Source organism: Bos mutus, chromosome 4 (genome assembly GCF_027580195.1).
Source record: "Bos mutus isolate GX-2022 chromosome 4, NWIPB_WYAK_1.1, whole genome shotgun sequence".
NCBI classification, from domain to species: Eukaryota; Metazoa; Chordata; class Mammalia; order Artiodactyla; family Bovidae; genus Bos; species Bos mutus.
In genome coordinates this window covers 11,242,737-11,270,042 of record NC_091620.1, presented here as the reverse complement: position 1 = coordinate 11,270,042, position 27,306 = coordinate 11,242,737, and the positions used below count along the sequence as shown (strand labels likewise).

Here is a 27,306-nt window from a genome sequence, read left to right as displayed (position 1 = left end):
CCTTCTGGAGCCTCACAGGCTCATAGGAAAGGGAGACACAACCACAGACCCTTACACTACAGGGCACCGAGTGTGGCGGTGAGCACAGCAAACCCATCAGTGCTGAGGATGTGTCCGGGGAAGGGTGCAGAGTTGTCCTCACTGGTGGCTTTCTGTGCTCCCTTCTTGGTCCTCCGACAGTTTCTTGAAAGGACCTCTGTAATAACTCCTGCTTATTCTGATATTCTGTTTTCCACATTTCTTCTCTCCACCAAACATAAAAGACACCTGCATTCCAGAAACATTGAAACATAGAAAGGTCCACCCCGGAAGAGGAGGAAAGAACAGTGGTTCACAGAAGGTCGTACCCTAGAGCTCAGAAACTCCTGGTGATGAGCTGAGTTGTTGTTGTTGTTTAGTCACTCAGTCACCTCTGACTCTTTGTAACTCCATGGACTGCAGCAAGCCAGGCCTCCCTGTCCATCACCAACTCCCGGAGCTTACTCAAACTCATGTCCATCGAGTAGGTGATGCCATCCAACCATCTCATCCTCTGTCCTCCCCCCTTCTCCTCCTGCCTTCAATCTTTCCCAGCATCAGGGTCTTTTCCAGTGAGTCAGCTCTTCTCATCAGGTGGCCAAAGTATTGGAGCTTCAGCTTCAGCATCAGTTCTTCTAATGAATGTTCAGGGTTGTTTTCCTTTAGGATGGACTGGTTGGATCTCCTTGCTGTCCAAGGGACTCCCAAGAGTCTTCTCCAGCACTATAGCTCTAAAGCGGCAGTTCTTTGGCGCTCAAGCCTTCTTTATGGTCCAACTCTCTCATCCATTGAGTTGAGTTGGGTGGAGTTGAGCTGAGCTGATTCTTGGGGTGGGCTGGGAGAAGGAGAAGGAGGAGCTGCCGGCAGGACCAGGGCATTTCAAACTGGCCTCTCCAGAGCCTCCTCCTGCCCAGGTCTGCCAGCTCCCTTGGGGCCCAGTCCCGACCTCGCTATCTGTCTCCTATTAGGAAGTCTGGAGGAGAGAGGCCTTCTGGCATGGAATCAAGTCCAGGAGGAGTCTTAGGAGACTACGAAGGCCTTGGAGGTCTATGGCCTTCCCTAGGGGATCGGCACCAGGTTCTGCACGTCCTCCTGCACCCAGTATCTCCCCTTCTGGCCCAGGGAAGGCGAAGCGGGAGTGCGCCAGCTCTCGCTCAGCCCCTGGGACTCAGGAGAGGGGCCCCGGAACGCCACAGACACCCGGATGTGAGAAGGCTCCTTTTGCACCGCCCCCACCCAGTGTGCTCCTCGCCCCACCCACTATGGGAGGTACCCTGTCGACCTGAGCGTCTCTGCACCCCACACGTGATGGCAGAGTTAGATAAGTGTTAGATTAAGGCCAGGGCAAGCGTGCTGTGACCCCCGTCAGCGAGTCAGCGAGGTCTAGCCTCAAGCTACATCCTTACACCATGCTCAGCCCTCCCGTCTCCAGGGTAAACCAGGGCAAATCAGGGCAAACAAGGGCAGCCTGTGTCCACACAGAAAGCCTCTAGGCAGTATTTTGATGCGTTGGGAGGCAGAGGCTTTGGGTGGGGTAGGGAACAGAGATGGGGCTGTTAGCTGAAAGGTGACAGTAACATTTCTCTTCCTCCGCAAAGAAGTAGGAGGCCTGCTGACCCCTCCCATCCAGGTTCCTCCCATCCAGATTCCTCCCAATCAGACCCCTCCCCTCCAGGCCCCTGCCACTGGGAAACGCTGAGCTTGTGCTAAGTCATTTCAGTCGTGTCCGACTCTGTGCAACCCTATGGACTGTAGACCGCCAGGCTCCTCTGTCCATGGGACTCTCCAGGCAAGAATACTGGGGTGGGTTGCCATTTCCTCCCCCAGGGGATCTTTGCCCCCTGGGATGGAACCCACCTCTCTTACCTCCCCTGCTTTGGCAGGCAGGTTCTTTACCACTAGTGCCACCTGGGAAGCCCCTGTAGACACTGAAGGGTCTGCAAAGCTACAGTCCCTGCATATGCCCAGTGCTAGTCCTTGGAGTCAGACTGCATCACAGGATGGTATGGTGAGGCAGTGAGCACTGGGGGTGCGGGTCAGATGGCACCAGGTTTGGACCCTAAGACTTAACCTGCACTTCAGGTTCTCACAGGGACATGAAACAGCCAAAGCCTTGGAAAGGCCTTCAGTGGAGTGGAGCCACTGTTGTCATGATTTATAAACTGTAAGAGCCAGGTGAACCTGCTGTCTCTGCATCCTCAATGGATTAGTCAGGATTCTCTAGAGAGACAGAGCCAATACGGGGGGTGTGGACATACATACATATCTGTGCCTATACATATATGTCTACAGATATATATATATATATGTACACACACACACATATGGGGAAGGCAGATGGAGAGATTGACTTCAGGATTGGGCTCAGGTGATTGTGGAGGCTGACAAGTCTGAAGTCTGCAGGGCAGGCCATGCAGGCTGGGGTGAATTGCAGCTGGAATCTGAAGGCAGTCACTGGAAGAATTCCCTCTTCCTGAGGGAGGTTAGGGCTTCTCTGAGAGCTCAGTTGGTAAAGAATCTGCCTGCAATGCAGGAGACCCTGGTTCGATTCCTGGGTTGGGAAGCTCTGCTGGAGAAGGGATAGACTACCCACTCCAGTATCTTGGACTTCCTTTGTGGCTCAGCTGGTAAAGAATCTGCCTGCAATATAGATCTGGGAGATCTGGGTTCGATCCCTGGGTTGGGATGATCCAAGGTGAAAGGCTCCAGTATTCTGGCCTGGAGAATTCAGGGCCATGGGGTTGCAAGCGTGGTCTGTTCAGTCCTTCAACTTATTGGATGAGGCCCACCCACACTATGGAGGGTAATCTGCTTTACTCAAAGTCTGCTGATTTAAAGGGTAATCTCTTCTAAAAAAAAAAAAAAAAACACACACACTAAAACCTTCAGGGAAATATCTATAAAAATGTTTGACCAAGTACCTGGTACCATGGCCTTGCCAAGCTGACATGTAATAATAACCACACCCCCAGTACACAGGCCCAAGGGCACTGATGCATTCTGCCCAGCAGCCTCAGCAAAAAGCATTGCGAGCACTGTGGGACCTGACATGGACTCCATTCAGGAGTCTTTATTGTCAGAAGAAGCAGATATAGGTGATTCTGCCTTGGTGTCCTGGAGCACAAGATTGAGGTCAGCATTGCTCCTGGGCTTTTAGAGCTTGTAGGATGTGGGGTGGACGCCAGAGCTCTCCCTAGAACCCATCAACACAATGCCCTGAAGCAGGTGTGCTGCAAGTACCCAGTGTCATGGGACAGATCCTGGCCATCCTGTTCTTGAAAGACTCACGGCCTGGTCCTCGGGTGCATCTGGTACCCCGTGAAGAGGAGCACAGCGGGAGCAGGTGTGTGCCCTGCAGAAGGCCAGCACCTCATTCAAAACAACCCCGAAAGACCGACACACAACCACACTATTCTTAAATACTTTATAACAACCAGAAACTACAACCATCAAAATGCTTTCGGGGCAGCCCACTCCAAAATGCCAAGGCAGGGGCAACTTGGGCTGCCAGAACTCAAAGCCAGAGACCACCAGCCTCCTCCATCCCCTCCTGCTTCCAGCCCTCCCGCATCACAGATCTTCATCATCAAACGTCTCTGCACCTCAACATTATCATCTCATCGTTGACAGGAAGGTCCGGTTCTTGCAAAACACTGGTAGAAGAGGATTCAAGTTTTATCTGAGGGCTCCAGGCCTCAGGCGGGGGAGATGGCCCCACCATCTCAGGCATGCCTCCTCCCTCTGCTTCTCCCCCACATCTCTTCAGCGGTATCTTCTCCTCCAGCTTCCAGCCAGGAAGTTACGAGCAATGAGGGGCAGGGAGTCCATTTCCATTTCACTCGACTCCGTACTCTACCGTCTCCAGAAGGGCTTCTCCTGGATACAGTAGAACTGGCTTCTCTCCTCTCCTGGGGATTTCTAAGAACCCATGAGCGAGACAGGGGCAATCTTAAAGCTTTATCCAAATGCCCTCAACAGAGGATGATGAATTATACCACGATGCACCCACCCATGGAATACTCTGCAGCTGCTTCCAATAAAAAGAATGGGCTCCTTCTCTGTGGGACACATGATTTCCAAAGAGCGTGGTCCAGAGCAGTGTGTATGGTGGGCTACCATTTGTGTCTGATGTGTGTGTGCTCAGTTGTGTCTGACTCTTTGCGATCCCATGGACTGTAGCCTGCTAGACTTCTCTGTCCCTGGGATTTTCCAGGCAAGAATATTGGAGTGGGTTGCTATTTCCTTCTCCAGGAGATCTTCCCAACCCAGGGGTCAAACCTGGGTCTCCTGCATTGCAGGCAGATTCTTTACCAGTAGCGCCACCTGGGAATACCATTTGTATTTGATAGATTATATAAGTAGCTGGAGAATATTTCTGGATGACTGAATAAGAAACTGGTCATGATCATTGCCTTTGGGGGAGGGAATGCAATAGGAACAAGGAACATTTCTTAGCTATTTGGGGATCATTTTGAAAAGAAACAGCATTATGTTAATTTAGCAAGTGTTTCTCATTCCCTTAACAATGACACCAGCTAACCTGATTCCCCATTACCTCTTCCCCTAAAAGTACATTCCTGGGTTTGTGTTCTTCCTGCATATCCCACCCCAGCAGAAAATCATCCCTGTAGTTTGTTAGCGCTGCTCGTTAGGGGTTGATTCCCTTGGGCCTTGGGAAGCACCCCTAATCCAGCCAACCATCTCATGGATGTGGGGCCAGATTGGGGGTGATTCTGAGAATGAAACTCCAGAGAATGGTCCTCATCTGCCCTGCCCTCCTGATAGGGGTGGGCACATCAGAGCCAGAGTATCCAAGAGAGGGAAGAACTGGTCAAAGGAAAATCACTGGACCCCTTGTTTAGGGTGAGAATGGTGGCAAAGGTTGAGAAAAGGGGGAGCTGGAATGTGGAGGATGCCCTGAGGCCAAACATCAGGGGAGGGAGCCACACACTGGAGTCTGTCACAGAGTGCCTGAATGTCATTCCAAATGTTCTGCTTCCTTCAGTCAGTTCAGTTCAGTCATTCAGTCGTGTCCTACTCTTTGCGACCCCATGAACCACAGCAAGCCAGGCCTCCCTGTCCATCACTGGCTCCCGGAGTTCACCCAAACTCATGTCCATTGAGTCAGTGATGCCATCCAACCATCTCTAAGCCCCTGCACACGATGATGAGGGACTCTTCAGCTGCAGGTCTGTGAAATCGCTAGGCTGCTGGAGGTGTCTGCTGGGACTGGGTGCTGAAGTGTGTTGAGTAGCATTTCCCCCAGTTCATGCCCACCTGGAGCCTATTTGAAACTAGAGTCTGTGCAGATGTGATTAACTAAGGCTGTAAGCTGAAGTCATCCTGGATTTGGGGTGTGCCCTCGATCCAAATGATAGGTGTCCTTACAAGATGAGAGGGACACAGAGATCACAGAAGACAGGAAGCAGCGATGCAGCTACAAGTGCAGGATCTCCGGCACTGCTGGGAGCACCGGGAGCTGGGAAAAGGCAGGAGAAATTCTCCCCTAGAGCTTTCAGGGGGAGCATGGTGGGTCAACACCGAAACTGGGCCTTCTGGGAGAATAAATTTTTGTTGTTTTAAGCCCCTGAGTTTGTGGTAATTTGTTACATGAGTCCTAGGAAACCAATACAGGCACTGGGATGAACGGGAAAGAGAATGCAGTTGCCCTCTTTACACACCCTGTACCAAGGCCTGAGGCCTCCCGCATGAGGACACTCTTGGGCAGCTTGTTCAAGACACAGATTCCCGGGGCCACATCTCACAATACTGAATGGAAATCTTGAGTGCGGGGACGTCAGGAATCTGCATTCCAATGAGCTCCCAAGGTGAGTCAAGTCTGAGCGCCTCTGCTTTACATGAGCTCCAGTCCTGCCAGTTCTTTCTTTCCTGCTCTGTGTAAGTAACGAAGTGGGGAAAACAAAGACTGTCCCATCCATCTGCTCTCAAAGCCTTGGTAAAGTGACCTGACTTCACTGTGTCCAGAGCAAGGGACTCAGTGGTCAGGGCTGGTGGCCAAGGGTTGGTGGGGGGTGCAGAGAGCAAACTGCAGGAAACGGCCTTGGCTCCAAGTGGTCTCAGCAGAGGAAAGGGAAGGGTAAGCAGGAAAAGGGCCACACTGAAAAGCTGCCCTGATTATTTTTGGACATTTTCATCACTATCACGTACCTTTTAAAATAAACAGCTATATTTTTGCTAAATCAGTGGGAAAATCCATGGCTCTGAATCTGAAAGGGGCTGTCTCCTTGGCAGCTCATGAATAACCCCCTCCTTCCATGGAAACTTCCAGGAATGGACCTTCTAACCAAGACCCCCACAATGCATGTCACGGTGGGCTGCACAGTCAGCTTTTTGGAAGCAGAAATTAATATCCTTCAAAAGCTGACAGCAAATATTACCCCAGTGTCTCAGAAAATGATGAACTAGTTCAGCCTCTCAAAAGGCATCAAGGAATCACCCATGGTAGGAATGCCTGCCAAGGGCCAGGCCTCTGAGGTCTGGTCCCTGCCTCAAGGCTCCCAGGCTCAGATGTGCCCTGAAGAGCATCCGTCTGCCTCTTCCCTGACATCCTCCTTCCACAAGGTGCATTAGACTAAAGTCAAATATCCATGGAAGAACGTTCCCCCGTGGTGTGAACTGGGGGAGTTGCAGCCAGTGCTCCCCTCCAGAGCCCACCATCTGAGGGGAGGCGAGCCAAGGCCTGACTGCACCCTGCTCCATCCTACCTGTTTGAACTGAGTGTCAACACAGCAAAAGTCTTTGAAAAAATCGACGATCTGCACGTAGAGCTGAAACTTGTCCTCGGGATTTTTTGAGTTGCAGACAGCCAGCGAGGAACTAACGGCAGAAAAGAGGAAGAAACAACAGTTAGAATCCTAACTTTTTACCTCTGCTTTGTTGTTGCTGTTCAGTCACTAAGTCGTATCTGACTCTTTGGGACCCCATGGACTGCAGCACGCCAGGCTTCGCTGTCATTCACCATCTCACAGAGTTTGCTCAAATGCATGTCCATTCATTCGGTGATGCCATCCAACCATCTCATCCTCTGTTGCCCGCTTCTCATCCTGCCCTCAATCTCCACCTCTGCTTGCACCCTCTGAAAATATCTGGATTACAATGAGAACCAAACACTTTGAAGCACGCAGCTGGACCCTCCAGAAGGTGGCCCAGCGCCTTCTGTGGAAGGTTTGCACAGCCCCAGTTCCAGAATCATGTCTGGAAGCTGCTGGGGAAGCAAGACTACAGGGAGGCTGGCCCATGGGTCCTAGTTTAGTGTTCTGAGCTGTGGCCTGGGGAACAAGGAGCAAGATTTCCTCTCCACCCAAAGTCAGGCTCTGCTCCCACCCGTGACCTCCCAGGCTCAGGAAGCACAGGGCACGATCGAGGTCAGTCCCTTGACATGCCTCTGGCTCAGGAGGTCTAAAGTGAAACGCCAGCCCTGCCTGGCACAGACGGCTGCCCTGAAGATTCTTTTCCTGCTGTTTCCTGGAACAAGAGGAGAAGCCTACCAATAGGACTGTAATCAGGCCTGGACAGCTTGTGGTGCTTTGACCTCACTTCCTGCTGGAATGAGGCCTCACAGTCAGCTTGGGAACCCTGGCAGCAACCCTCTGCCTTTTCTAGGGAAAGAAAAAAAAAAAAAAAATTTTTTTTTTTTCCTGATTGGTTGTTTTCTGTTCCACCAGCAGGGTGAGGAGTTAACAAAATTATTTGCCAAGTACACTTTGGCCACTTTTCAAAGAAATTGTTTACATAGCCCAATCCCAACAAAGAGATAGCAATGTCTGTCTCCAGATGGTTTCAGGAAAATCAAACTTTATACAGCTGGGAAGAGTCACCACGGAAAATCGCTTTGAGATTTTGGGCAAGTCTGGCTGGGCTGGGGTGGGGAGGGGGAGGGTGGCAGCTGAGTTGCAAATGCTGATCTGCCTGTCTGCAGGCCCCCAGGGCTCTGGGCTGGAGCCACAGGCCTCAGAAAGAATGGAGATGTTCTTTGGGATCATGAGAACATGAATGTCACCTCATTCCCAAGGCAGAAAGCTACATGTTCTTGCTTCTTAAAAAAAAAAAAAAATGTTATTTATTTGGCTGTGTGGGTCTTACTAGCAGCACGCAGGATCTAGTTCCCTGACCAGGGATTGATCCCAGCCCCTGCTTAGAGTGTGTGGAGTCTTAACCACTGGTCACCTCTTTTTAACCAGGTATCTGAGGGGCTGTGCCTTTAGGCTGTAAGACCACAGCTTTTCAAAGTAGCAAGGACATTTTAGTCCTAGACTCTCTCTTTCTGAGAAAACACAACTGTTTTTTATGTGTGTGTGTGTGTGTTTAAAAAAACCAAGCTGCTTCTTGTTTTAAAATCTCCCCAGATGCTCTTCTGACTTCAGGGGGTCATCCCTCCTTCTACATCCTTCCCATCAGCACTGTGAAAACAGCTTCTCCCCTTGTGCAGCTCAGAGACGCTGTCACTCACCCCAAGGCTCAGGCATGGGGCCTGTTTCCATGTTGGCCCAGACTCTCTCTGTCCACCTCTCAAACCAGACTGACTGCTGTAACCCACCCACAGCCACCTCACCCCAGGAGACAGTGCAAACCACCTAGAGTTGACAACTCACTGATGTATCTCAGCCCTGGGTCACATCGGGAGAACTGTCTCTGCTGAAGAAGCCCCAGAGAAGATCCTCCCCAGGGCAATGGCACAATCCTAGGACCAGCCTTTTCTGAACCACAAGAAAAAGTGGATTTCCAAGAACTTCCACTGAAATTATGCTCCCTTCTGAGAGGCTGCAAGGGAGAGGGTCCTAAACACCCCAACAGGGACACCCACACACCCACACACAGTCTCATACCCCTCCTCACCTGGGGCTAGATGTGCCTGGAGCTTCACTTTTGTCCAGGAAACTTGCCACATCGAAGGCATCTTCAAAAAGGATCTGAAAGAAACCACAAAACTTCACATGTCAGAAATCCACCACACTCTGATGTTTGCTCTGGGCTGCCGAGGATAGAAAGGCTCCTACCTCTTGTCCCCAAAGGGGTGCATGTTAAAGCTGAGGCCCAAACCCAGGGTCTCTGCTTGGTGACCTTTACAGGGGATGAATATTAAGTTCTTGACCACCCAGAAAAAACTGCCAACCCCAGAGAGTGGCTGAGAGATGGGGAGGGGAAGCACTGGGGACCATGGTCTCCTCTTTCTAAAGAGGGTGGGAGCTTAGGTGGGAGAGGCAACAGCCAGAGGTGAGCCTCTGTTTACACAGGAAAGGGCTCATCTACACTGCCCGAGGGACAGACTGAGCCCCCCATCCACAATCTAGCAGTTTCATTCTAGGGGAACAGAGGTTCAGGGGCTCAGGGGTTAGGCTGCAGAGAGCCCACTCCCAGGGTGGATATGCCACAGTCAACCCGCTCCCTCCCACGTCCCTGCCCCAACCTCACTCCACCTTGGGAGTCCCTTGCAGTCACACCAGTCACTTGGGGTGGTTGTTAAAAACAGATTCTGAGCCATCCCCTCAAAGACTCGGATTCAGTGGGTCTAGAGTAATAGCCAAGTGCCTGCCTTTTAACTAAACTCCACTTGAGAAGCCTGGAGGGTCAACAATAAACTAGAGACCAAAGGGCAGAGATTTGAAAAAAAAAAATCTGTGATAAAGGATGCAATCCTTAGAGCAGGAACTAGGCATCCTGGATAGGTCCTCCCACACACTGGGCTCATCTGTGAATTGGAAGGACTGGATGAGGCGACAGTAGTTTTCCATGCCTGGGTCCTGATGTCTAGGAAGCCTCCCAGAGAATGGGCCATCCTGGGCTGTCCACTGGATCATAGAAAAAGCTAAAGATTCCGGAAAAGCATCTGCTTCATTGACTACTTCAAAGGTAAAGCCTTTGACTGTGTAGATCACAACAAACTGTGGAAAATTCCTAGAGATGGGAATACCAGACCACCTTATCTGCCTCCTGAGAAACCTGTATGCAGGTCAAGAAGCAACAGTCAGAACTGGACATGGAACAATGGACTGGTTCCAAATTGGGAGAGGAGTACGTCAAGGCTGCATACTGTCACCCTGCTTATTTAACTTATATGCAGAGTACATCATGTGAAATGCCAGGTTGGATGAAGCACAAGCTGGAATCAAGATTTCTAGGAGAAATATCAATAACTTCAGATATGCAGATGACACCACCCTTATGGAAGAAAGGAAAGAGGAATTAAAGAGCCTCTTGATGAAGGAGAAAGAGGAGAGTGAAAAAGCTGGCTTAAAACTCAACATTCAAAAAATGAACATCATGGCATCTGGTCTCATCACTTCATGGCAAATAGCTGGGGAAACAATGTACACAGTGAGAGACTTTATTTGGGGCTTTCCAAAGCTCCGGTACTTTGGCCACCTCATGCAAAGAGTTGACTCATTGGAAAAAGACTCTGAGGCTGGGAGGGATTGGGGGCAGGAAGAAAAGGGGACAACAGAGGATGAGATGGCTGGATGGCATCACCGACTTGATGGATGTGAGTTTGAGTGAACTCTGGGAGTTGGTGATGGGCAGGTAGGCCTGACGTGCTGCGATTCATGGGGTCACAAAGAGTCAGACACGACTGAGCGACTGAACTGAACTGAAAATCACTGCAGAGGGTGACTGCAACCATGAAATTAAAAGACACTTGCTCCTTGGAAGAAAACCTATAACAAATCTAGACAACAGAGACATTACTTTGCCAAGAAAGGTCCGTCTAGTCAAAGCTATGGTTTTTCCCATAGGGATGTTCCAGCTGGACAATAAAAAAGACTGCTGAAGAACTGATGCTTTCTAACTGTGGTGCTGGAGAAGACTCTTGAGAGTCCTTTGGACACCTAGGAGATTAAACCAGTCTGTTTTAAAGGAAATCAACCCTGAATATTCATTGGAAGGACTGATGAAGTTGAAGCTCCAATGCTTTGGCCACATGATGCGAAGAGCCAATTCGTTGGAAAAGACCCTGATACTAAGGAAGGATAGAAGGCAGAAGAAGGGGACAACAAAGGATGAGATGGTTGGATGGCGTCACCGACTTAAGGGACATGAGTTTGAACAAACTCCAGGAGATAGCGAAGAACACGGAAGCCTGGCGTGTGCAGTCCAGGGGGTCACAAAGAGTCGGATACAACTGAGTGACTGAACAACAAGGGCTGTTCCCCCAGCATCAGAGGCAAACGGAGGTTCTCTGACTCGAAGACTCCCCAGAGAGACACCGGACATCTCCTCAAAGAAACCACCTGCTGTGGAACGTCTGAAAAGTCAGGGCAAAGCAGGGGGGTGCTGCATGCAAGCTGAATGTCCTGCAAAGCACTAGATTAGGAGCAGAGAAGCAAAGAACTGCCCACCCCGCCAGAGCACGGAAGGAGAGATGCGGCCCCAAGTGGGAGCAGCAGCCTTCCGCGGCTGTCCTAATTCTGGAATAGCAGCTGAGGAGCCCACTTTGATCTCAGCGCTCAGCGACCGCTAACGCCCACCAGCGCGCCGCTTCGCTCACCATGGCCGGGGTTAACAGCCTGAACTCCGAGCATTTACAGTAAAGGCGTGGGTACCTCCGCTCTATTCCCTAATGCTCTGTGGGGTGGGAGGGAACTGACCCGCTCTCAGGTATTGGTCCTGATTGGTCCAAACGGAATTCTATCTCGGTTATTCATTGGCTCAGTAATCTGACAATCTATACAATTCTGACCAATGAGAGGGCAGGAGAGGGAGGGTGGAAATTTCTGGAGATGTTCCTCCTTGATGCTTAAGAAAGAGCCAGAGGCAGTCTTTTCTCTTGCCTGATGTAGAGGATGTATGGATGTGAGAATTGGACTATAAAGAAACCTGAGCACCGAAGAATTGATGCTTTTGAACTGTGGTGTTGGAGAAGACGCCTGAGTGTCCCTTGGACTACAAGGAGATCCAACCAGTCCATCCCAAACGAAATCAGTCGTGAATATTCATTGGAAGGACTGATGCTGAAGCTTAAACTCCAATACTTTGGCCACCTAATGCGAAGAACTGACTCCTTGGAAAAGATCCTGATGCTGAGAAAGATTGAAGGCAGGACGAGAAGGGGATGACAGAGGATGAGATGGTCGGATGGCATCACCGACCCAATGGGCATGAGTTTGAGTAAACTCCGGGAGTTGGTGATGGACAGGGAGCCTGGCGTGCTGCAGTCCATAGGGTCGCAAAGAGTTGGACACAGCTGAGCAACTGAACTGAACTGAACTGATGCAGAGGAGGAGGAATAATAACTTGATTGCTACCGGCCGCCATTCCACAATTATACCCTGTGCGGGAAATGGGGAGGGCGGGAAAGGTGAGATGCCAGCCTTGAGAGGAGGCAGAGCAGGGAAAAGGAAAGAACCGAATCTACGGCCACCTGGCTGGGAGACATAGCGGAAGTCCTCCTGCCGTGCTGGCCCTCCCGGGTGGGCAGAGTACATCACCTCTTGGTTTAATGAGCGAGTACCTGAAGCTGAAAAAATCCGACTGGATACAGCCTTCTAAGCCATCTCTTCTATAATCCCCATGGAAAGACCAGGAAGGTAACAGGAGAAAAATAAATGTTCTGTGGTTGTGCATATATGTCGGGAAAATCAGAAACGTACCACGCCAGCATCCAGACAGCACCTCCAGGTAGCTGTGGGAACCCTGCTAACTTCCCCGGGCGTCTCCAGGCACAGGTGATGGAGTCATTCCTATCCACCCTTTCTCACCCGTGGGTCGGCTCACCTCCTCAGGGGTGGAGATCAGCGAGCAGCTGGCCCCCTGGCTGTCAACCCCGCTGTCCTTCACGCTGCCCTCGGGGCAGGCCGGCTCTGGACAGGACCCCACGAGGCCCTTCTGTGTCCGCTCCAAGGCCTGCAAGATGAAGGTCTTCCTCTCCTCCGAGAAGGTCTGCCACAGATGGGAGATGGCCGCGGACACGATGGGGAGTGTCACCTCATTGGAGGAGATGAACTCGTTCCTGATCAGAAAGTCCATCGTCCTCTTGTAAAAGTTGAGGTATCTGCAACCAAAAGGGCAGTGACCCCCAGACTTGAACCAGCAGTCCAAGGTCCCCCGACTCGGGGTGGCTCCTTGGGATCCCGTGGTGGGGAGTGGGGTGGTGAAGAGCACAGGCCTTGCCCCGGGCTGTGGTTCACCAGGGACTCAGCCTCACTAGTCTCTGCCAGCCCTGACCCTAGCAGTGCAGAGCCAGCTTGGGGGCCACAGGCAACTTCGTTTTGTGTTTTGGGGTCCCTTCCTAAGTCCTCCCAGCGCCCTCTGTGAAGCTCACTGCCCGACAGAAGAGAGGATGAGAGGCAGGGCAGGCTGACTGTCTCACCAGGGAAACATGGCTTCAAATTTAGAGCCCAGGAATATGCAGACATGATATGAGCTCGCTTAAATTTGGAAGCTGTGGAGTAAGCCTCTTTCTGTTGGGCCAACTCCTCCAAGCCCACATACAAGGATGTGTTCAGCCTTGAGTTTGCGGAGGAGCAGTGAATAGCAGGTGGAATCTGGGTTAGCCATTCACTGCTTCCCTTGCTCCAAGACCAGTAATGCTGCGGGGGTGGGGAGGCACTTTAGCCCTCAAATCCCAGCAGACCCCCACAGTGTCACCCCAGATAAAGTCAGTCTAAGGAAATACAGTGCATGTGCTGTGCAAATGTGGTTTCAAGACTTTCTCTAGCCCCTCTGCCAACCCCATCCCCAAGCCCTTCCTGTGTGGAAATCTGGAGGGCCCGTGACTCAGGGCCTGCAGGCTGCTCCCACTGGAGCACTTGTCCCCTTCCCCATGGGCACCAGGCCTTTCACACCGTTCAAATTCCAACAGGTCTGGCAGCAGAGTGACGGAGGAGCGTGAGAGCTCCACTTTTTTCTCCTGTTCCTCCTCCACCTCCTCATCCTCTTCCTCCTCTTCTTGGTCTTCCTCCTCCTCCTCCTCTTCTTCTTCCTCCTCAACATCCTTCCCGGCTGCCTCGATGGAGCACCAAGTGTCTGAGCCTTTCCAATGAACTTTATTTGACACCAGACTGGGGAGGAAATAGAAACAAGACATTTACAGACTAATTTCCCTCATGAACATCAAGACTAAACATTTTAACACAGTTTTAGCATATTTTATATATGGCAATGGCACCCCACTCCAGCACTTTTGCCTGGAAAATCCCGTGGACGGAGGAGCCTGGTGGGCTGCAGTCCATGGGGTCGCTAGAGTTGGACACGACTGAGCGACTTCACTTTCACTTTTCACTTTCATGCATTGGAGAAAGAAATGGCAACCCACTCCAGTATTCTTGCCTGGAGAATCCCAGGGACAGAGGACCCTAGTGGGCTGCCATCTATGGGGTCGCACAGAGTCGGACACGACTAAAGTGACGCAGCAGCAGCATATATATTATATCTGTGCATAAGTGGGCTTCCCCATTGGCTCAGTGGTAAAGAATCCGCCTGCCAATGCAGGGGACACAAGACACACAGGTTTGATCCCTGGGTCAGGAAGACCCCCTGGAGTAGGAAATGTCAACCCGCTCCAATACTTTTGCCTGGAAAATCCCATGGACAATGGAGCCTGGTGAGCTACAGTCCATGGGGTCGCAAAGAGTTGGACCTGAGCAGGCAGGCAACATGGTCCTCTTACCCTACCTACTCTACCCTGCTGCTGCTGCTGCTGCTAAGTCACTTCAGTCGTGTCTGACTCTGTGTGACCCCATAGACAGCAGCCCACCAGGCTCCCCCGTCCCTGGGATTCTCCAGGCAAGAACACTGGAGTGGGCTGCCATTTCCTTCGCCAATTCATGAAAAGTGAAAGGGAAGTTGCTCAGTCGTGTCCGACTCTTCGCGACCCCATGGACTGTAGCCCACCAGGCTCCTCCGTCCATGGGATTTGCCAGGCAAGAGTACTGGAGTGGGGTGCCATCACCTTACATATGTATAAATACATTATGACCCAGTGAGGTTTATCCTAGGAATATGAGATGGCTTATTCAAGCTTTGAAAACCAATCGGTGTAGCTTACCATATCAACAGACTAAAGGAAAAATATTAATTTCAATATGTGCAGAAAAGCACTTGGCAAAATTCAACATTCATTCATGGCTTTTAAAAACTCTCAGCAAACTAGGAATAGAAGGGAATTTCTTCAACCTGATAAAGAGCATCTATAAAAAGCCTATAGCTAACAGCATACTTAATAGTAAAAGATTGTTTATCTGCCAAGATCAGGAACAAGAGAAAGATGTCCTCTCTTACCACTTCTATTCAAAATTATGCTGGAGATTATAGCCCATCCTATAAGGTGAACTAAAGAAATGAAAGGTGTACAGACTGGATAGGAGGAAATAGAACTGTGTTTGCCGACAATGTGATTATCTATGCAGAAAATCCCCAAGAAACTAAAAATGTGTGGCCAGAACTAAGAAGGAAGCAAGGTTTCAGAATACAAAGTCGATATACAAAACCCAATAGTATTTCTGTATACTAGCAATGAATAACTGGAAATTGAAATTTTAAAAATTAGCATTTACAGTAGCACCCAAAATCATGGTTAAATAGTTGGGTTTAAACTAAAAGCTCCACCTAGAAAAGAAAGCAATGAATAAATTGGACTTCGAAGTTTTTAATTCTGCTCTTCAGAAGACAGTTTTAAGAGAATGAAACAATATGACACAATTTGGAAAACCAGGACTTATACCCAGAATCTCTTCATACTGATAGGAATAATCCCCAAGGTATCAGATTGAGTTAAAAAGCAAGTGCACCAGAAGGAAACATAGGAGGGGTCTCAGTCTCTCGCTCTCTCTCTTTCTGTTTAATTTCAGAGTGGAAGAAGTCTTTCTGCTATTTACCTGACATCAGGTGCCATTGTAGATAGACAGATTAGACTTCATTTTTGCATGGACAAAACAAAAAACAGAAATGCTGGAATAGTAAAACAACCAACCAAGGTATGATTGTTTGTAATCTATATACTAGAAGGAGAGCTGATTTCTCATGATACGTAAAGTGCTTCTACCACTAAACAAGAAAAAGACCAGCAACCGAACAGGAAAATGGGCAAAAAATAGGTTAAAAAAAAAAAGCTTCCAGGAAGGGAAATACAAATGACCCTGAACAAAGGCACTTAAGCATATTCATAATTTAATTAATTAATTAAAAATATAATAATTATAAAATGCAATTAATCTAGTCCTCTACTGGTAGCACAGTTTTAATTATTGCAGTTTTATAATAATTCTAGCGAAAAATCTTCCCTAATTAATATGATTCTGAAAGAAATTTAGCCATCCACATGCGGGTGATACGAGTATTAATAAGATTTTAGTATGTCATAGTGTTCATATGTTAAATCAGGAGGGAGAGCATGGCTTACGTAATAAATGAAGTGTGGAGTCAATAGCTAACATCTGCCTCACTGAGATCAACTCCCAGGCTGATTTCTAGGTGGGGCCAGTCTGATTTGTAAAACGTGGCCACAAATACCCTGCCACGTATACTCAACACACACATGTGCATGCTCGCGCGACACACACACACCACTTGCCTTTTCCCCTCCACATGACCAAACTATGGATTATGATTATAGGTGATTACATCCTTCTTAATACTTTTCTGTATTCCCACAGTGTCTACAATGTGAATTTAATTAAATCATTTCTCTCCTGATTATTTCCTTTAGGATATATATATATATATAGTACACACTCGCTGTTTAAAAAAACTGGAAATACAGAAAAACACAGAGAAGACAATATAAGAAATCAGTAACCCCGCCCCAAACGAGGGGGACAACATCACTTGGCCTCCGCGGGTTGTCGGGAGATTCTGATCACAAGCCGTGTGCAGTCCCGTTTTCAGAGTGAGTAAAATTGTTTACACACATACTCCGGCGCCTCCTCGGAGGCCGGTCTGAGCGCACACCGTGCTGGGAACGCCCTGGCGCCACCAGAGGTGACGAGGGCCCGCCACTGTGCCCAGAGTCCAGGCCGCGCTTGGAGCAGCTGCGCAGGGTAAGGTGGCGCGGGGCCTGGGCCACCCTTTGAGAGCACAGCAGAGACGGAGGCTACACAGTGCATGTCAAAAGGTGTGAGCATTAAATGTCCCACGTGAGATCACAGAAGTGTGGGAGAGACGTTGCTCAGGCAGCCTCTCTTGTCTGAGTGTGCTGTTACAAACGAGGTTCCCCTTTCAGCACCCCTTCCCCTTGCAGCACCCGCATCTACTACTTTTTCCTTTCTTCTCTGACATCCTTTTTAGCTTTTCTTAGGTTCCTGTAAGCTAGAAAGTAGGCAGAGATTTAGATTTCCCTTATCTTCTTATGTATCCTTCAGTAAAACCATTAGGTAAGTTTTTCTTTTAAGCTATAGTACTATATGAATACTGTGATCTCATTTCTCTAGAAAATAATGTGCAAATAAAAAAAATGAGGATATTCTTTACGATTAACATTGATTTTCTTTGAGTGGTGAGATAAATACTTTCATGTTCTTTTTCGGGTACTTCTGTTCTTTTTGACATTTTCTGTTAATAAGTAGCATTATTTTTATATTCAGGAAAAATCCAATACATGTGATTAGGATAAAACAGAGAAGAGAACTCTCCAGCACAAAGCTGTTCTAAATAGATAAGCAGTGCCTCTCACTCTGTTCTGCATTCTGGAGGGGAGGGTGGGCTGCCGAGCCGCAGCAGAACTTTCTGCTATGGTAGAAGAGCGGCACGTCCTGGGTTTCCTGGTGCTTGGGGGTCTTACCTGGGGTTTCTGGAGTACATGCTGGCATATTTTTTCTTGGCCTCCTCTAAGCTGTTTGCATTCCCATCCTCCAGGTTGAAAGATCCTATCAAGGAGTTGAAGGCAAGGGTCACACGTGATAAAGTTGGGACTTGGTCCAGTCTCTCCTGCCTTTCTGGACTGTATGGACCATGGGTGGTCACTGAGCCCACCTAGGTTCAGTGTTAAGGGTCAAGAGCCCAGTTTCACCTCTCTTTTTAGATGGGAGGGGACAGGGACAGGGGAAGAGCTTCTTGATCTGGCCCTTCTCAGTCAAGGCATGGAGAGCACCCCTTTGAGAATTCAGCTTCCACTGACTCATGAAACCCCAATGTCCAGCCTGAGGGCCAAAGAAGGGAGACAGCTTCTGCCCTTTGCTTTCGAGTTGGACAGCCCCGGTCCACTTCTCTGGCCTCTCAAGAGGAGGTCAAGCACCTGGGAAGAACTCCTCTTGCTCACACAGCCTGCTGACATTTGTCCGTCCTGCCAGACCCTAAGCTCGCTGAGGACAGGGGCATGGATCTCATCGTACCCCTGGCCCAAGCACAGTGCCTGGCACACAGTAGGCTCTCAGTAAATACATGTTCACTTGGCTTACCCCAATCTCTCTGTTTTCAACAGAAAAAACCAACAAGCCCTACCTTGGGAGGCAGAGGGGTGGCAGGTATGGATTGCTTACCTTTCAGCTTCAGCAGATTATCCAAAGTTTGTTCCAGTTCCTGAATATGATTCTTCGCCTTATTCAAAACTTGCCACTGAGGACAGAGACAGACAGTGCGGAGAAGCCAGCCTCCCCGCCACAGAGTTGGTTTTGTGGACACAGAAGCCCCTTTCCTGGCCCAGAGCCACCCCACCTCGGGTGCGAAGTCTCAGTCTTTGACATCGTCGACAGAAAGGGTAGGAGTTAGTTCCGAGCCACAGAAGGCACATCATTTACTTTGTATTCTGGGAATGATTCTCACAGAAATACCAAAGCATTTGGAAACCATTAAGCTGTGTTCAGCAGACAGGGCTGCAAAGGACTATAGACGCGCTGTGAAGTTGGGATGGACAATGTCTGCAGAGGCGGCACAAAGCCCCGTCCTCTCCCCATTAACTTCTGATCACTTCGCACAGTGTGCTACAGGTGGGTTAACAGTAAATGTACTAGTTTAGTACTAGTAAATGTACTGCTGCTGCTGCTGCTAAGTCACTTCAGTCGTGTCCGATTCTGTGCGACCCCACAGACGGCAGCCCACCAGGCTCCCCTGTCCCTGGAATTCTCCAGGCAAGAACACTGGAGTGGGTTGCCATTTCCTTCTCCAATGCATGAAAGTGAAAAGTGAAAGTGAAGTCGCTCAGTTGTGTCCGACTCTAGCGACCCCATGGACTGCAGCCTACCAGTCTCCTCTGTCCATAGGATTGTCCAGGCAAGAGTACTGGAGTGGGGTGCCATTGCCTTCTCCCAGTAAATGTACTAGTTAGTAAAAATACAAAAATGTATTTTTGTTTGCCAAATGCATACATTCTAGTTGACCTAAAGTCTTTATCAAGTGCTCTGTCAACTTGAACTATGAATTTCCTGTCCTGCAAAAATAGAAGCACAAGCATTTCCTTGCTCCCTCCTTCCCTTTCTTCACCACTGTATATAACATTATTCAAGTCAAAATGGTAACTGCAAGATTATGCAACAATGAGAAACGCTGAATATTGTGTATTATGCAGACCGCCCAGTGCCTGTGAGGAGTCCCAGACCTTCCTCAGGCACGCACAAGGGCAAAGACCTGCGTGCCCAGCCCGGGGTCACAGAGTAAACAAAACTGCCCTGCTTTAAGGCCGCTGACATTCTAATAGGGAAGGTGAGCGTGGAGACAACCACTCATCACACAGAACACACAACAGCTCCTCTTAACAGGAAAATTCGGTAAGCACCGCAGAGGACTGTGGGAGCACCCTGCAGGGGAGGTGGAGGGACCCACCCTCCTGGAGGCCCAACTGAGCCCCACTGGTGCGTGAAAAGGAGACTGGAGGGCGACTAAAGGTACCCCACTCTGCAGACCCATGGGACAGCGACAGGAGACCCAGCAGATCATGGGGATCTTGGACTGCTCCTTTAGAGCAGGGCCCCTGCCGTCCTACACCATCTGCTGGCCCCCGTCCCGGGCTCAGAATTATACTGTTGGGTCAGCAAGGACTCTGTCTGCTCTCAGGATACCTGGGGCCGACAGGCTGCCCAAACCCCAGGCTTGGGAGGCGAGGACTTTCCATCCCTCTGGTCTAGGACGGTCACCTGTGTCCTCGCAGCACAGCCACCCCATGCCCACCTTGCAGTCTGACTGCGTCACCTGGGCCAGAACAGAGCCACGTAGGCCAGGTGCCGTTCACTGCAACTCTGTTTCTACAACATTTTTGGCAGGCTGATTTTCTTAGGACCTTTGTCTGAGTTGAATTATGTCCCCCTAAAAAAAGATGTGTTGACGTTCTAACCCCAAGCCTGTAAGTGTGACCTTATTTGGAAGCAGGGCCTTTCTCGAGGTAATCAAGTCAACGTGTGGTCATGAGGGTGGGCTCTAACACAGTATGACCAGTGTCCTTATAAAAAGGGGAAATTCGGACACAGAGACAGATACACACAGTGACTGGAGTGACGCCTCTGTAAGCCAGGGAACGCCAAGGATTGCCAGTAAATGGCAGAAGCCAGAAAAGGCAGGAAGTGTTCTCCCCTAGGGCAGTCAGAGCGAGCCCGGCACCTGGATTTTGAACCTCTAGAGGCTAGACCTTGAGACATTTCTGTTGTTCTAAGCCACCTCGTGTATGGTATTTTGTTTTGGCAGCCACAGAAAACTAGTACGACCTTGCTGCCACACATGTGTGCATCTCACTCTAGGAAAGCAAATCCTTTCTGCATGGACACTACAAATGCAAAATTCAGTGTTCTGCCTCCAGGAGGAGCGCAAAGGAAGGACAGGACAGAAGATATTTGATTTCCAGGCTGCCCCCTGGCTGTGCCATCCCAGGCAAATAGTCTAACTTTCTGCAGCCTCAGTTTGTTCCTCTGCAGAGTGAGGGTGACATGAACAGAGCTGGGAGGAATAAATGAGGTGATGCACGGGGAAATGATACTAGCATTCTAAACCACCTAGGACTGTGCTATGCTTTTCATGCTCTTTCTTGTTAAACTCCACGGCAGGCCTCAGGAAGCCGTGACTGGTGTCCCTGTTTAACTGGTGTGTTAACTGAAGCTTAGCCAGGAACCTACCTCACGTGGACTGACGCCACTTAACAGGCAGGCTCTCCACCACCACATCGTGAGGTATAAATTTTCAGGGGTGCAGAGGGTTTTCCTCTAGATTTACTTGCACTCCTTACTGCCAGCCCCCAGTACCTGTTTTTTCCTTCAGTCATGCTGCCTGTCTGCACACTTCGTCACTGGCCGGGGGCCTTGGGGTTGTTGTGCACCCCTGGACGCATGTCACCCAGGGGACACGGAGCAGAGTTGTTCTGGACAGGCTCTTTGCTGAGAGGCCCAGATATGGGCCTCTGAGGTCAGGCTAGTGCGCAGTGAGTAGGTAAGGCGCGGCTTTCAGGCTTCAGCCACATGCAGCAGCAGAGTGCTGTGAGGCGTCCACAGCTGGATGTCGGGCAGAGGAGCAGCCCTCCCCCACCCCTCACCCCCTACATCCTTCTAGAGGAGCAGGTGGGAGCTCTGTTGAGATTCTTCCTGCCCCCCTTGGATCCGGGCACAAGGGCACTTGGGGCACCTTCCTCTGTTTTCCACAGAGGCTCTGGCCCTGTGCCCACCAGTGGTGGGGGGCAGTGCTCTTCTGTTCACCTGCTCTGGAAACAGCACCAGCCTAGACGGAAACCCACAGTTGCAGGGCAATGGGCTGGTCCAGAGAGATGGACCGTGGAAAGAGGGCCTGGCCTGGATCCCCAAACCTGGCCTCTCCCTGACAGCTGGCAGGTCCTGTCTGAATTCCAGTTCCCTCCGTTAAAGAGGGTGAGGGGCCTTGAGGCTAGCACAACCTCCCCCACGTTGGAGACCTCCTGATTGCTCCCTCTGGTGATACCAACTCCATCCTTCCATCACCACCCTAACCCACGCGAACCTTCTGTGCTCCGCCAGAGACACCAATCAGCAGTACAGTAGCCCAGGAAGGAGAAAGGTAGAATTAAGATCAGGAAAAGACAAATGCTTACCGGGAGAGTCCGGCCACCTAGGGAAAGACCTGGTGAGTGCATGAAACCTGAGGGACTCACATCCGCCTGTAGTGGGGGGTGTGCTTTGGGGTAGAGGGAGTTGTGTGTATTGCAGTGGGAATGCAGGGTCTGGGCAGTGGCTGAAGGCTCACCACGGCCCACAAGAGGGACGGGCATTGGTATGGCCGGCTCATCCGGCCTCTCAGTGGGTCATTTCCCTCCTGAGGCCAGGCTTGTCCGCAGCGGGTAGGAAGGGCCCAGAGTAGACAGAGCCCCGTGAGGTGTCCACTGCGGGCTGCTGACCCACCCGAGCTGCAGGCCTCGAGGGTGGAGCTCCAGGCCAGTCCCCACCCTGGCTCCACAGTCTTCCCAGGTGTGGGAGCTTTTCCTCCCTACCCTCGATCCCCGTACCTTTGAGGCTGTGAGATCAGAGTGGGAGTAAACAGCCTTCCTGAGGTTGCCGAAGAGCCCTGACAGGGTGGCTCGGTGGCGGGCCTGGGACAGGCGTCTGCGGGCCACCCGCTGCTCCAGCTCCTGGAGGACCCGGGGCATCATTCTTCTGCCGGCGTTGCCGCCTTTTCTTGCAGTCTCCATGAGAAGCTGCAAGGTGCTAGGCTTGGCTTGGCCCTAAATAGTAAAGGTAAAATATTAAAGAGAAAGGAAGGTAGATTGAAGCCAAAAGGGGAACAATTCCCAAGTAAAAGTTCCCAAACCAATGAGTATAATCGACAACAGATACACAATCAACCATAGGTGATACAAAACCTGTTATCGAAGCTCGACTCCCGAAAACCCAAGGTGCTCATACCTGACTGACAAAGAGCACTGCTGCTTTACAGCAGGAAGTCTCCAGGACCTTGCAGGTTCTCACTAGATTCTTGTTAATTGACCACGGTGCCAAGGAGGCCAAGGAGGGCAGGCCACACCCTGAGGTGTCATTCTTTACAGTCTGTGAGGTGGGGCAGGTGTCTCCCAGCCCTGTGAGGTCTTTCCTACCCTGAGAAGGCACCCCTCTTTGGGTTGGGAGGACAGCCACAGAATCAGAGGCCCATCCAGCCTGAGGGCTAGTTTACATTAGAGGCCACCTTTTATAGTCTCCAATTTCCAGACACGGACAAATCTTTAATAGGAAGCAAAGTGAAACAGTGAAGTGAACAGGAAGCCCAGAGAAAAACAAGTGTTTCCCAGGTGGTACTAGTGGTGAAGAATCTGCCTGCGATGCGGGAGACCTGGATTTGAACCCTGTGTCAGGAAGATCCCCCGGAGGAGGAAATGGCAACCCACGCCAATATTCTTGCCTGGAGAGTCCCATGAACAGAGGAGCCTGGTGGGCTAGAGTCCATAGCGACGCAAAGAGTCAGACATGACTGAGGGACTAAGGACAGCACACAGTACAGGGAAAAACAAGAACCTTTTGAACTTAAGAATATGAGTCTTCTTTACCTGTTTAAATTAAAAAGAAATGCATGTGCCTGGATACCAGGGCATTTAGGTTGACATTTAGGCTGAGGTAAAAACACCAAGGTCCTCCCAGGATCTCAAATTCTCTAAATAAGTCTAGGAATATGAATGCCAAAGGCCTCTGGGCTTGTGGGGAGTCTAGAGCTCTCCTGTGCCAATGCTGATAATTTGACTTTCCTCTCAGGTTTCTTACCCAAACACATTCCTCTGGAAAGATCTGCCCGGCTGTGGAGAAGTTTGCCGCACCGGATGAGGGTGCAGTCCTCCGCCTCTCCTATAGGGGGCAGACGCTCCCATGAGTTGCTGCCTCCAGAGGCTGCCTCCACTGCCTGTCTCCCCACTGCCCCCCCTCCCACCGCCGCCGCGACCTCCACCCCTGGTTTATACCTGTCTAGAGTCAGCTTGTCCTTCAGTTCTCAATTTAAGCCCCAATTTCTCTGAGAATCTTTTCAGACCCAGGTCACACTGGCTTCTCATTTGAATCTTGTTTTGTCAGCAAATCAGTAAGATCCTTTGTCAGGATCCATGTATTCAGCATCTTAAGTGTCTCTCCGAGAGTGCATCAGAATAGATATAAGACAGGATAGCGGGTGGCAGAGGATGAGAGGGTTAGATAGCATTCTGACTCAATGCACATGAATTTGAGCAAACTCTGGGAGATAGTGAAGGACTGGGAAGCCTGGAGTGCTGCAGTCTATGGGGTCACAAAGAGTTGGACACAACTTAGCGACTGAACAACAACAAGGACAGCATTAAGAGAAAACCTTGGGGGCAGGGAGTAATAGTGCGTTGGACACTGACCCCAAAGTTCTCTCTGGATCCTAAGCATTTGCAGTCTCATGAATTCAGTTCTTGACAAGATTCACAGTGAGAAGCACATAGTTGAGAAACTTCAAAAACAATCTTTGAAGGTGATGCTGGCCAGCTCCATGTCAGACAGGTAGGGAAGGATTATACAGGGGCAAGAACCTGGATACCTTATTCTGACTCAGGAAACAGGGCATGTTTGGAGGGTGAATGTGAATGTCTGGGCATCTGATACACATGAGAATTGGGGAACTCATTACAGGGACAGTAGGTGAAAGGAAGCTAGTCATATGAATCCACAGTGGGTAGGATGATGGAAGGTTGCTCCTAGAGATGGTACCCGGCCAATGAGACGAACCAGTGTGGGAAAAGCAGATGGATTATGGATTGGAACAAGACTAGAGCTCTAACTTTATGTTAACCAGCAATGTGACTATTCTATGAGCCTGGAAACCTGAAATTTTAATTTCTTTATCTGGATAAAGAAGGTGAAAAAGTCTTTAACTAGATTATAGTTTTAAGCTGTTCACCTTTAAGGTCACTGTCACAAGTCTGTGATCATTTGGAGCAAGGGCAAGCAACACAAGCTGCTCATTCTCCAGCAGAAGTGGAGTTAGAGCACACGGCAGCATGGGCAGCTGATGTGAAGGAATTCTGGGGACTGTGGCTCCTCAAACAAATGTTTACCAGGTACTTTGTGCACAGCCCATCCATTCTGCAGGAAACTAGGGCCAAAAATAGTATCAGGCATTTCAGAATGACCATAACTCTGAAATCTTTTCCTTTTAAAAAACTTTTTACTGTGCCTTCAGTCCTGTTCATTAGATCAGCATGCTACCCATAACCTTCAGTCTCACAAAGTTAGAGGACAGCTTCATTGATGCATTCTTCTAAAAAGACATTTTGTGGAGGTTTGTATTCTCATGCCACAATTTTTTTTTATCATTATCACCTCTCCTATATAAAGCATACATTCACTATCAAAGACTTTCGTACTGAAACACCACTTAATACCCACCTAGAGTTAAACTTAAAAAAAAAAAAAAAAAACTCCCTAGGCTAAACTTAAAAAAAAAAAAACTATGACGTCACCCTTTCCAAGTTTCGAAGTAACTTTCAATCATTTTAAATTATCAATCCCTAAAACATTTAAGTGTGAGCCAGTTGCATTAGAGCTTCCCAGGTGGCACTAGCAGTAAAGAACCCCCTTGTCAATGCAGGAGACATCGGTTTGATCCCTGAGTGGGGAAGATGCCCTGGCGGCGGGCAGCCTGTCAGGCTACAGTCCATAGGATCGCAAAGTCGGACAGGACTGAAGTGATTTCTCACACACACGCACACACACACACACAGTCTCATTAGCAAACCCTAAGCAAATGCATACAAGACACTGGATGTTTTGCAACCCACCAGTAGCTTCCTTTGGTACCCTATGCTTATAAGATGGTGTTAAAAAAAAAAAAACCCTCAGAATCATTCTCAGAAATCTGTTGGGTGTCAGGATGACATATACAAATGTACAAAAGTTTGGACCCAGACCTAAATGGCCACCTGTTTGGACCCACAAGTTTCAATCAGTAGCATGTATTACATAAACCACCCACAAGGCCAGTGCACTATTCTGGAGGTGAATGCGTGGCGTTTAGTCCACTCTCACCCTCGCAGGGAGATGAACACCTGGGCACACGGGCCGCGGGAAACCATGCCAGTGGTGGCAGTGGGTCACCAGCCTCACATGCCAAACACAGTGTCTTCCCACTGGGCCCGACTTCAGCACAGGCGCGCGGACCAATCGCAGTGTGTCCCTGGGCCCACAGCCAATGAGGATGCGCGGTGGTGGACCAATGAGGTGCAGGCAGTGGAAGAAACAGTGTAACATATTGTCCGAAGGTGACACAAGGCGGCGGGGAGGGGGGCGGGGTGGGTTGACCTTTTCACCTCGCCGCCGACTCTTTTCCAAGAGAGGTCGAAGTGGGGCAGGGAGCGGATCCCTGTGTCACCACACGGGCTGTATGTACCCACCGAGGACTAAACGGATGTCCTTCGACTGGGTCCGCTGGCCTGACCTACAGCCCCAGTATCCTCATCTCTCAAACGGGGCTCTGACACCAGCCTGAACAGGATTTCCCTGAGGCTTAGAGAGGACGTTGTCAGTACAGGGTCCAGAGCACAGGTTCCCTGTCTCGGGGGAAAGATGAGAGCAGGCAGATGTAAGGAAATAGACAGATACAAAGCGGGGGTTGTGTGTGTGGGGGGGTGGGGTGGTGGTGGAGACCGGGGGATTGATGTTTTAAACTAGGGAAGAAGAAAAAGGGGTGGGCCGTGAGAGAGGTTGCACATAAGCGGCCTTTGAAGGTGGGATCAAAATAGCAAGAAGAAAAGAGAAACGGTGCTTACTTTCTGAGACAAGAGGAAACAGGTACTCTTCCAGCTTAGGCAAAAAAAAAAATAAATAAAATTCATTTTTCCCCCAAATAGAGATTCGTGTGTCTAGGTGTCTTTCTACTTGAATTCCTGCTCCCCTGAATGTTTCGGGGATGGTCTGCTCCCACTCCTTCAGTTTGAGGTTAGAAGGTCCCAGCAGCCAGGCGCCCCTTGCTGCTCTTGGAACAAGCTGCTTCACCACGGGGAGGGGTGAACCTGAGGTCGAAAGGCCTCCTTCAGGGGAACTAGAGGCACTTGGATTTGGATTCTGACTGGGGATTTACCTCACAGTGAACGTGAGGACCATGAGATCTACCTAACACAGACAGACAGGGTACCTGGCCCCCCTGTGGATGCTCTTGAAATTCAGCTTCAGAGTTTGGTGGAACACTAAATTAAACCGTGTGTTATGTAGAAAGAAACTGTCACATGGAAGGCACCCAGGAAGAGCAAATTCTCCTCCTCCTTTTCAAGATAAATATTAAACATTCGTTTTAAAACAAAATTCTCCCTAGCCTGAGGCTCTGTCCCTTCTGGCTGTCCAGGACCCTGTGACCTAGGGTCATGGAGGATCCCTGAGGAACTGCTTTTCTCCCCTGCCCCCTCCTTTGTTTTTCCTCCCTGCCCCTGCTCCTCGCCTCCCAACACCAGTCTCAGAGTTGTTGAGA

General features: G+C 49.9%; 2 protein-coding genes across 6 annotated transcripts in view; one reads left to right on the top strand and one right to left on the bottom strand.

The window, feature by feature from the left end:
• LOC102266550 (solute carrier family 23 member 1) overlaps positions 1 to 4,075 on the top strand; it is an 89,253-nt gene extending 85,178 nt beyond the window's left edge. For all 5 annotated transcript variants that reach the window (XM_070369052.1, XM_070369050.1, XM_070369051.1 and 2 more), the window contains one exon: positions 987 to 4,075. In XM_070369052.1, coding sequence (XP_070225153.1) covers positions 987 to 1,042 — 56 coding nt within the window. In that variant the 3' untranslated portion in view covers positions 1,043 to 4,075. The remainder of the gene's footprint in view (positions 1 to 986) is intronic.
• STRA8 (stimulated by retinoic acid 8) lies at positions 3,589 to 26,093 on the bottom strand. Its single transcript, XM_070369931.1, is given in 11 exon segments — positions 3,589 to 3,616; positions 3,618 to 3,671; positions 6,754 to 6,855; positions 8,875 to 8,948; positions 12,748 to 13,024; positions 13,818 to 14,033; positions 17,750 to 17,834; positions 18,447 to 18,635; positions 19,962 to 20,091; positions 22,358 to 22,573; positions 25,872 to 26,093. Coding segments are annotated over 11 exon segments (1,593 nt in total).
• Between the last annotated feature and the right edge of the window lie 1,213 nt (positions 26,094 to 27,306).